Source organism: Ptychodera flava (genome assembly GCF_041260155.1).
Source record: "Ptychodera flava strain L36383 chromosome 3 unlocalized genomic scaffold, AS_Pfla_20210202 Scaffold_25__1_contigs__length_14229661_pilon, whole genome shotgun sequence".
In the NCBI taxonomy this organism is placed as follows: Eukaryota; Metazoa; Hemichordata; class Enteropneusta; family Ptychoderidae; genus Ptychodera; species Ptychodera flava.
In genome coordinates, this window is record NW_027248279.1 from 7,634,954 (window position 1) to 7,647,055 (window position 12,102).

The window sequence follows — 12,102 nt, forward strand, 5'->3', positions numbered from 1 at the left end:
TATACCCTATTGCATCCGAAGGGCGCGCCGAAAATAGAAATGGCAGGAACGGAAAAAGCCGGAAGGCATTTGAAGATGAATTTGACATTCAATAAATTTTCAAGTCCCACCTTTGCAATGTACCCGTATCAACACTTCCGTACTTTTGTTGACAGGAAGTCTAAAGATTGGTTTAAATCCTGATACAAAGACACCCTTGCAGGAGGATTTAAAAAACAATATACGCCAAGAATTAAAGTCATGTGATGATCTACCGAGATTTGAGAAGTTTCTTCGAAGTTTCGAGATCAAGTGTCAGCTCCTATTTGACCGTGGGTTGTCGGTCGTCCTGTTGTGTCCATCCACTGTAACTCTTGATATCTTGTGGGCTAACTATGAGAATGGTTCCCTGTCTCAGATGATTCAAACGGACGTTGAGAAAAACGTCAAACTAAAGTCTGTTGGTGCAGGAAACCTAAGGCTGAGAACAACTATAGAGAAATGGCGCTACCGCCAATGTAAGTTGGGACTTGACATTGCCCATAAAGGTATAGTAAATTTAAATTATAGTTAAATTATATTCCTACTGAGAGCACAAGGAGACTTGAATTTGCAGCCAAGTATTGTTGACATTTCAGTTGGTCAAAATATTCGGACAAACATTGAACCGATCTACAAATATCTCTCAGATTTTTTGAGATTTTTAGTAGTTGTTAGTAAAGTCTTGAAAGAAAAAGCTCTAATGTTACTATTTCGTGTTTCATTATTGGTATGTTGGAATCATTAACCCATTTCGTGGGACTAAATATTCAAGTTACTAAAGCTTTAAAGCAATGATTGTTTAACATGTTTCCATTTATGTGTGTTAGGTGCATTTTCGTCTCATTTATGCCACTGAAATGCACCAGGAAATAATGAAAAACCTTTTTATAAGTTACCCAATCTCGCTAAGATCTCCATCAACATGATCAAAAATGCTTATTATGTTTACCACGATTATTTGCCTGTTCCAAAAGTTACATATGAACTGGTTAAGTTTGGGTACATTGAATACTGAATATGGTTAATTGAGCAACATTTTCATATTTCCTGTGTAGCAAAGGCATTATTGTTTGTTTGTTTGTTTGTTTGTTTGTTTTACAGAGCAAGAACGTGCTACGGCAAGACTCTTCTGGATTGCCATGAGTGGGTTATGCTTTATAGCAGTGTTGATTTCCATTGTAAGAGTACCATCCCTTGCATATCTTTTGCTTTTTAAAGTACACCTCCATATTGACTCTGAAAATGTTATTTGTTTTTCCTTATTGCCCAATATCGTCTGTTCCTGCGCCCTGTCAGCACGACTATGCCAAATGTGAGTCACTAAAATGTCAAAACCAATCAAAGTGCTGATATCATTAGAAAAAATTAACTATGATGTATTGCAATGTATACATGTCAACTATTGAATTTGAGTACTCTATTAGCTTTTCTCTGTGCAAGTGTACAATGGCGAAAATATCTGGTTTTACGCAATTTCTGAAAGATTTCACCAACGTTGTACAAAAACATTAAGGTAAGTGTAGTTTTGGAGAAATGAAAAAGCAAATGAAAAGCAATAGTAAAGATGCCAAGAACAGCAGCTATTCCATTCAAAAGGCCGAAGCTATCAGACTCGCTTTTTAGCATTCCATGCGATCTGACAAACATATTACTGTACTTGGTGTGCACCAACTGGAACTTCTCAAGCTGTGTTTTGTAATCTCAAGAGGCAGGCAAAACACTCCAGATGACATTATTGAAATTCAATTCAATGCTTTTATTAGCAGTTTTCGAAACTCTGCACAGTATTTCAAAGATGTATGTTACATATTGCAAATCATTGGTTTTTGATAATCTTAAAAGTTACACAATTTTGCTCTTTAGCACATTATATATTTCAGGGCATCTCAGGGAATCTGTCATCAATACAATACCACCCTTTCATACTTATGTGAATGAATGAATGAATGAATGACAAATGAATGAATGAATGAATGAATGAATGAATGAGTGAATGAATGAATGAATGAATGAATGAATGAATGAATGACTAATAAATAAATGATTCAACTGCAGGGCTTACATTTTCTGTTCGTTTCAATTGACGTACAGAAATGTTTCAACATTTTCTTATCAATTTTATGCCTTATCCCAAGATATTTATTTACTAGTTGTAATCATATAGGCCTGCTAAGGAAGCTTTTCATACACAAGCTTATTCCATTATTTTTCTTGCTTGAACCTTGCAGTCTTTCTGGTACATTAAGTCACACCGAAGGTCATTGAATAACAGAGGTGAGTCACTTTGATTTTGAGGATAGTTGCAATAGTTGCAACTCTAAATTCAGTTCATAGTGATACACACTCCAGAAGTTTAAAGGTGGAATGCGCTTTGAGGACAGATATTCTGACTCTCAAACCTTTCATGTCTTCTCTGATATACCACGTACGTGGGTTGGGGCAATTTTTAAGGCCTGTTGAGCAAGATAACATTTCACAGTTTTTGAATCGAAAAGTTTTATTTTTCTCTATACAGTTAATACAGGGCTGGCGGCCAATTTTAACATCGGTAATGCTCGCTTTGTTTCTTTTGTACCGAAAATTGCACGATGAATCCCAATTTTTATTCTTAATTTTTAAAGTGAATAGTTGAAAGATTCCTTGAGGAAGATTTGAGTGAAAATTTAAGTATTTTTCCATTGAGGTGCATTCTATCTTAAAGCATGTGGATTTCAGTAATTCTTAAAATTATAGATTATCCAAAGCTCTAATAAGTCTCTCGGCAAACCAAATACTGCTGATTATAGCATAAGAGCATTTAAAGGCCAGGTAATTGTAACTCTTCATGTTTTTCAGGGTTTTCATGTTGAAAGTGTCAACAAGCTTCTCTAGGTTTACACTCAGCTGCTACATGCGGATATTGCTTTATTTTCTTGTTAACATTGTCTTTAAATATTAAGAAACTGCATAGTATGTGATAATTATCAAACGTACTAACATAAATAATCAGCAATACCGATGCATTTGAGACAGTGGAAACTGCAGACAAACAAAATATTTGACATTTTGAAATACTGCGGGAAGTAGACAAAAGAACTCTTGCATATACAAGGGTGTAAAATCTTTTACACTAAGTTACATCTTTATTGCAGGGGGAAATATTCAAATAAAGAAATACTGTTTTTCTTGACGTCATAGCATGTTTCTCTAGGGGAGGCGGAGGGGGTCTTGAAACTTTTATTATCTGTGAGGCACAGGAAGTCATATGTTTTTACTGTATTCGTAGGGACTTTGCCAATCGTGACAGAGGCCTATGAAATATTTTCCAGCCAATTCAATGCTGAAACTGAATGCTCTGTAAATGAATAAGCTCATCATTCTAAATTGATGATAAAAAATGTACTAAAGCCTTTCCTTTTATTATTTGGAACCAATGTCACTCATGCAAAATGTACCGTCAAATGCAAATACATGAGAAGTTGTCATGTAGCGTCCAATGCAAATACATGAGAAGTTGTCAACTCCCATTCTGGTTAACATGTAATTTGAATAATAAATGGTTCAAGAATACAGGCAAATCAATAAAAAGAAAACATTTTCGATCTTTCTTTTCAAACTCTAATATATATAGCCAAACCTGCCAATTTGATTCCTAGGTGCTAGTTACCGATGCGTTTTCATTTACATGTTGACCACGTAGGTGAGGTAATCACCTTTCACTGCTTTTGTTTCTTGAATCTTTAGGAACTTAAATTTCTTTATTGAATAACTTTGGGACAAAAGAGTAGCATAACCTTCATAGACAGGAAGGACATTCACCCAAAGAAAAGTTTCACTGATGAAAGTAGTTTGAATGATTGTGTATGTAGATATAAACAATTTTTCTATCTTTTCAACCATAATTTAATTTGTAACTGAATTTTCATACTATTGCCTTATTTGACTATTATATGGACGCTCAAGTCCGAAATAAAGATATAAAAAAAAAAAATAATAAAATAATAAAATAATGCACTGAAATATTGCTTTATTTTAATTATTTGTAGTGAGCTTGTATTATGTGGATACAGAGTTTAACAAAACAAAAAGAATGAAATCTGAGATACTTGCTGAAGATAGGAATACCACTCTGGTACAGCTTATCACCAAGGCTTACAAAACATACACACTTGAAATACGACTTAACAACATTTAATCTTCTGAGTTGTGAATTGGTACGGGCTACTGTTAACTCTTAACAATCTGTTTTTGTAACTGATTCATTTTACCTTACTAATTGTTGTTGTTGAAAAATACATAACTTGTCTGGTCATTTGTCCTGTACGGCAACACAAAATGATATATCCTCCAGCAATGATGATAATAATAATAATTTTTATTTTTCTATACCGTAAATCCATAAAATGCTCTAAACGGTTCACAAATGTAAAAAAATAAACAAACCTTTGACACTAAAAAAAACAGGCACAGGAAAATGTTTAAAATCTTAAAGAGACAATTAATTAAAAGCTTTGCGGAAAAGATGCGTTTTTAGACGTTTCTTAAAACAATCGACGGTATTGCACATTCTAATATCAGCCGGTAAATCGTTCCATAAACGCGGAGCGACATGGCTGAAGGCCCGTTTGTATATGAATGAAGACCTCGTAAACGGAACTTCAAGCAAGCCCGAATCTGAAGAACGCAGACGGCGCGTATTACTCCTGGCTGTTAAGAGGTCAATAATATAGATAGGCGCAAGACCATGAAGTGCCTTAAAAACCAGTAATAAGACTTTGAATTCAATTCTACGCTCGATTGGGAGCCAGTGAAGTGATCTTAAAACAGGAGATATGTGATCATACTTGCGGCAGCCAGACAATAGGCGAGCCGCGCTATTTTGAACTAGCTGTAGTTTCCGTAGTAAACATAAAGGAAGCCCAAGAAACAATACATTGCAATAGTCCAACTTAGAAAAAATGAAAGCATGAATGAGCCTTTCGAGTGACAAACGTGGGAGAAATCTACAGATGCGAGCCAAATTCCGTATAATGGAAGTATGCACTCCTGCATGTGGATGTCACATGCCGCTCCATCGTCAATTTGCTATCGAGTAGAACACCAAGATTTTTGACAACTGGGGCCGAATTCACGAGGGAGCCGCCTATTGCAACATCCACAGGCCTGAGACGGGAGAGGGAATGTCTCGTTCCAAAGCAGATGACCTCCGTCTTACTGTCATTCATCTTCAAACGGTGACTCAGCATCCAAAACTGCACACCCCTGATACAATCAGAAATTTGAGCAATGGCGGGTGCAGAGTCATCAACCTCAAACGAGATGTAAATCCCCGTATCATCCGCATACAATTGATGTGAAACACCGCGATCAGTTAGCAATTCAGCTAATGATGATGTGTATATTGTAAATAAAATGGGACCGAGTACACTTCAATGAAACTGCAATAGGGACATCTGCTGTTGCAGGTACCACCGATGATGTACAGAAATCAACCACAGAAGTTACGCAAAGTAATAATGGCGATACAACTAGTGGAGCTGAATGTAATGGTGAAGACAAGACTGACGATGAATTGATTCCTGGTACACCAGCAACTGATGGTTCTTGTAGTGACTCCTATGACACAGCTTCTACTGGTGATACTGCTGATATTACACAGCTCAGTGACGCAGGTATTGAACGGCATATTTTGCATTTATTGTTTCAGATCTGTTGAAGTACACTTAACATTAATAACATAACAATACTAATTCTTCATCATATGACAATATCTATCTATATATATATATATATATATATATATATATATATATATATATATATATATGTATATATAACAAAAATATCAAGTACGAAGAAATTGTGTATTATTTAAGGATTTATATAACACGAATTACATAAAGTACGAAGAAATAATATTTTGTGCACCCTTCAACTTCAGACAGAAGTGAAAGGCTCTACACTCTCCTTTATATGGTTTGGTCGTACGATTTTGTTTCTAGGTTGTATTAAAATTTGATAACTAAGGTCTGTTTTGGTGGTGACTTCGAAACAAATATTATTTCTAAAATTTCTTTAGATATGAATATGTACATACATATGAAGATGTAAACACTTCCTCAGTATAAGCTGACCCCGCTGTCAAAGCATGCCTTGATGCTTTACACAACAAATATGTTGTAGTTACTGCAGACACAGCTTCAAACAACATTATTTTTGTATGTAGCAATTATTATAGCCAGAGTATAATATAGAAGTACAAAAACTGCTTGTGTTTTATTGGATGCCTAAACTGCATAAGAACCCTTTCAAACAATGCTTTACCGCAGGATCAAGCAAATGCACTGCTGAACATCTGTCACAATTATTAACTATAATTTTATCCACCATCAAAATGGTCTTTTTCAATATTTTGACAAAGTTAATGAAACGGATGAGTTCAATCAAATTCTGATACTAAAAATTCAAAGGAATTGTTGCTCTCGGACTTAAAATCAGGAGAAACAAGTACAAGTCAAGCCGGACATTTGACTTTTCCACATTAATACATCACAATTGCCCATGATCAACTAAAGACAAGGCGACATCTCTTATGAAGCAAGATTTCTTGCATTTTAAAAATGGCAGTAAAAAGTACAAATACATAAATTTTTTTAGTAAAAACATGGAAGACAGGCACAAATATACAGAACAAAAAACTATTAAAATGCTTGATTTTTTAATTGACAACATATTTGTTAAGTTTGTTGGTATACCATTTCAGCAATTTATCGGCATACAAATGGGTACAATTTGTGTACCACTTCTTGCTGACTTATTCAGTAATTGTATGAAGCAGAATACCTACAAGCTCTCCACAAAGCAGGGTCTAAAATCTAGCAAGGCGTTTCAACACCATGCACAGATATTTTGATGATCTGATTAGTCTAGACAATCCAAACACATCAATACATCATATTTATCCTGAACAGTTGGAAATTAAACATGTAACTGACGGTAAGAACTCAGCTTCATACCTTGATCTGTTCCTACAAGTGGGTACCAATGGGATACACACTAAGCTGTATGACAATAGGGATTTATTCGATTTTGAAAATATAAATATCCCCACTTGTCAAGTAATATTCCCTCTGCGCCTGGTTATGGTGTATACATTTTCAACGTCTCAGATATGTAGAGCTTGTGATTCCTACACTGATTTTCAAATAAGACACAGCTCATTGGCATCAAAACTAGTGACATAGGGATACACACCAAAGAGGACAAGTGAGGACTTTCAATAGGTTCTATGGTAGATAACACGACATTGTGGCAAAATACGACACCTCGGTCACCAGAACAAACTAACCCAAACTACAACTTAACAACATTTAATCTTCCGCTTAATGAATTGTCATGTGCTTTTGTAAACCCTGAACAAGCTGTTTTGGTAATTGATTCATTTTACTTCACAAGGTATTGTTGTTGTTGAAAAAAAATAATTTGTAAAGTAATTTGTCATGTACAGCAACACAAAGTGATATCTCCTCTAGCAATGAAACTGCAATAGGGACATCTGCTGTTGCAGGTTTCACTGATGATGTACAGAAATCAACCACATACTGCTGATGTTACACTGCTCACTGATGCAGTTACTAAATGGCATATTTTGTATTGACACCTTCTCGATTGAGTAAAGCTGCACGCATAAACACCTCATTTACATGTAGCTGATATGTACCATGCTACAGTACTGACACACACTGATTTCTTGTTTTGTATACCAAGAGTTTACAGTTTGACACAAATAGATAGCTGAGTCACTACATACAGTACAAGACATGCTTTAATTACTTGTGTTTTCCTCACAGTAGATGTTGGGTCACAGGCACCTATGGTAAGGTACATGGCAAATAACCTTCCGATGTCAAAGGGTACTGTTTGTTATGCACTAAATCACAATGCACAAGCTTCACCTCTGAATAGGACTTTTACTTGGAAAAGACTTGTATTTAACGGTAATGAGGTCAATCTTTATCATTGCTGCCTGCCAGCTTAATTGGTTAGAGTTTGCAAGTTTTGATGGACACTGATTTCCGAAGGCGTTTATTATGGAGATTAGGCCGGCAGCAATGAGTATGTGCTTATTTTCACATGGCATTTAATCTTATAGATACATTTCTTGGCACTATACGCATGTATGTTAATCATTTTCGTTTGACTACCTTCAATTTGTGCAAATATTTTAATTTTCTCATTCAACCAGATATGAACTGAAAATTGCTACGTGTTTCATTATTATTGCAGTTATGTGTAAATTTGAACCTTTGCCACATGTTTGCAACTTCATTGAAAGTATTATGATCAACATGATGAACATTATTATACATCTACCATCGAGAACAATAGAATTTAGCGTGCGCTAAAAAAGCGCGCCCGTTCCGTAACACGTACGGTTTCAAGGCGCCCCATTCCCTGCAGCTGTATCTGCGCGTTCACTGTAGAACGGTTTCAAGGGACCCCTTGGACGAGTGCCAGAACAAGTCTCGCGCGCGCTCTGTACGTACGTATGTGTGTAGTGCACACACTCCAAAACTTGCAGAAGCGCGTCCGAGGTAGCGTTCCACACTGGCGCGATAAAATCGGAAGAAAAATTGTTGACATTGCACGAAAACGGTCACTACTCCGACATTTTGATGCCCCGATCAGGAATGTAAGATGTATATATAATAATAAGGTTATTACGAAAACAAACTTTACAGTGGTTAGGGATAATATAAGCACAGTAAAAATATGACAAACAAGAAACTTATTTTTTTCAGAACTACTAAACACTCCTCTATCACCACTAAAGATTTTTTTGCTTTGTGTAAGTGCACACAGTTTAGTTAAAAATGAAAAAAAAAATCCCTTGCAGGTACAGTGGAAATGGCTAGCTGTTGTTATTATGCTTGAATGTACTTCAAGCCTTAAGAAAGCAAACATACAGAATATGTACAAACAAACATACAGAATACTGTAGCATACAAAATATGCTACAATTTTTCAGGAATATTAATGCTTATGAATATTAATGAGCCATGCACGGCTCTTGGCAGCCCTATAAAGTCACAACAGTGATACTCAAATTTCTTTACTTTTGAAAAATCTTATAGAGGATGGTGTTTGCAGCAAGCTGCTTGGATTGTGTAAGCAAGTGATTTATGGCTTGAAATATGTGTATCATATGTGACATCATTGCAACATTAAAACTTCTGTGTAATGTTTCAGTTAAAGGCCCCCCCCCCAATTTGAACTCCCCCTCAAAATTCCTGTAGAGGGTGACTTGTCCTGGTGTAGCATCCTAGATGAAACACTGCAATGAACTTAAAAATTGTAGAGACTAAAATTAGAGAACACTGAACTGAAAGATAAGAAATTGCACAAATACACATTTTTTGTACTTAAAAAAATTGTACAGACTGAATGGACAAACATTGAACTGAAACAAATACATTTTTTTTGGTCTTGTTTTTTTATTTCGCCCGCCTGCCCTGCTTGAGTATTCCTCTGGAGATGAGAAACAAATAATAAAAATAACGTCAAGGACAGTGGTGCTCACATTCGGTTTGAATTGGTCCATTGAGAAATATTTAAATCAGGAAAAACAAGAATGACAAAAGCAAATAAGGTCTTCAACTTTGGTACTGGAGGTCATCTTTAGGAACATGCATATCAACTTCTATAGCAATGGGACAAGCAGATCCTAAATACATAAGCAAATGTCAACAACAAAAAATATACAGAGAAGGTTTGATAAAAAGAAAAGGTGGGAGTGGGTAAAAAAAATGTACAAGGGATCTGGTAAAAAAGTAATGCTACCTCATCAATCTTCTAGACCCTACCCCCTCCTGAATATCAAATGTTCCATCCCTTGGTATTACACAACGCCAGATGACAGGAAATATATTTAAAACCTTGGGGAGTTTTGAATTAATGCCATGAGTGTTATCATTGTTATGTAAACAGCACTTAAGTTAGTTACAGATAGTGAAATGCCTTCCACTGTGGGTGGTGACTACAAATCTGGAATTATCTTGGATCCAAATTTCTCATCAGTTCTTGTATGTCTTCCATAGAAAAGTTGCAAAAATTGGTCCGCAATGAAAAAATTCACCTCTGCTTTGTTTTCTGGATCAAATTTTCCTACAAATTGATACCAAATATGACAAAATTATGTTCACAGCCTTCGAAACTGTCTCACAACATATCCTGGGTTGGTGTAGGTCATTTAAGGTCACAAACAGAGAAAATTACCTAAAATATACAAATTTGGGGGTTTCCCAACACTTTGAGCAGAAAATCTAATAACTAAAAATCTAATAACATCCCTCCGGACTTTATACCAAATTACAAAGCTATCAAACAAGTAATTTTGAGAACAACTTTTCTTGACCAAAAATGACAATGTTGTCTTAAAAATACAAATTTGTATATTTCAGGACAATTTCCACATATCTAACTATTGTCATCTCTGTACGTCTGTGTACCAAATGCAAAAGCTGTCTGTCCAGGGATTTTAAAAAGAAAATACTGATTAAGATTTTTTGACCAAAAATGACAAATTGCTCAAAAATAGTAATTTTCCCAATTTTAGTCATAATTTCAACAAATTAGAAGAGTAACACCTTCGCAAAGATCCAACCCAAATTTGAGAGCGATTGGGCTGGCGGTTTCAGAGAAGAAGAATTTTTACTGAAAATGAGAAAAATCACCAAAAAATTCAGCAAAAATACAAAATTAAGGATATCTTCACAATATTCATAAAACTGTATAAGGTTCACCTAAGGTACTTGCACACAAATTTTCAAAGCAATCAAAACAGCGGTCCTCAAGATATTAATACTTGACCATTTTCACATTTTGTAAGCTCATTTGCATAATTTTGGCAATGCAGACTTCATTTGAACAAAATCCCATCTATAGCCCAGGATGCATCCACGCACCAAATACCAAGCTGAAACGTGCAGCGGTTTGCGTGTTTTTGATGTTGACGGACATACTGTACGTACATACATACATACATACATACATACATACATACATACATACATACATACATACATACATACACACACACATACATACAGACGCCATCGACTTCAGCTTATACGATAAACTCACATTGGTAAAACCAAATGTGAGCTAAAAAGGGGTCACCCTAACCACCGGCCCCAAGTGTTGAAAAAAACAATGGACAATGTAGTTACTTAGTATAGGGCATTTAAAAGTTAAGATGTGGACAACAATTACAAGATTGAAATTTCACCTAAAAGTATCATTTCACTTTTCATCATAGTCTACAGGTAATTATTAAATATTTCCCTGATAAAACTGGCTATATCTATAATATGTAAGTAATAGGAGTTGTTCATTGTCCTCAGCAAGCTCGATTTAGAAGGCCTCAGGCAAGACAGGATATTGTCAATGTTCATGTGATAGATTATAATTATACTGTTATTCAGATTTACAGTTAAATGACTTCAGAGAATGAAATCTTGCAGCGAATAATTTGTATTGCCTAGAATGTTTTTGAAGAGTGAGTTAGCTTCATGATGGGATGGATACTTATGAAAATTAAGTGACCCCCTGTTCTGTTTGAAAAATACATGACCACCTCCTTTGCAGTTTTCATTTAAGGTGACCCCTGCCCCCTCCCCATCTGGATTTTGCTGGCAAGCTGAATGCCCCCTTAGAAGTGCTCACAGTGCAGTGTCTATCCACAGGGTTTTATTCAGGGACAATAAATAATATTATATAGGGCTCAGCCCTTGGTGTCGTGCCAGGGGTTAAGATTGGCAATTTATTTGTATTTGATTTATGATAAAATACTATAATTGTTACTTGCTATATACGTTTGTATTGACAACTACGCCCAGTTTCCCTCTGATGAAAACAGTTCACGTACATACACGACGTCAAACCCAGCAGCAAGTGCAGGTATAGATTTTCTGAAATGTGTAATAATGTTGAAAAAATTGGCAATATTTACCATGATAACAGCCTATAGTGTTTAACAAGGGACGTATTATGCAATCATTATCATTGCAATGGTAACTGCACTGCCCACCTTCCACTTGCAAG

General features: G+C 35.6%; 1 protein-coding gene across 1 annotated transcript in view; it reads left to right on the forward strand.

The window, feature by feature from the left end:
* LOC139125301 (uncharacterized) overlaps nucleotides 1-12,102 on the forward strand; it is a 61,691-nt gene that overhangs the window by 24,035 nt on the left and 25,554 nt on the right. The window contains exons 5-8 of the mRNA XM_070691400.1: nucleotides 156-527; nucleotides 1,123-1,199; nucleotides 2,250-2,295; nucleotides 5,466-5,606. Of these exons, the coding sequence (XP_070547501.1) occupies nucleotides 156-527; nucleotides 1,123-1,199; nucleotides 2,250-2,295; nucleotides 5,466-5,606 (636 nt within the window). The remainder of the gene's footprint in view (nucleotides 1-155; nucleotides 528-1,122; nucleotides 1,200-2,249; nucleotides 2,296-5,465; nucleotides 5,607-12,102) is intronic.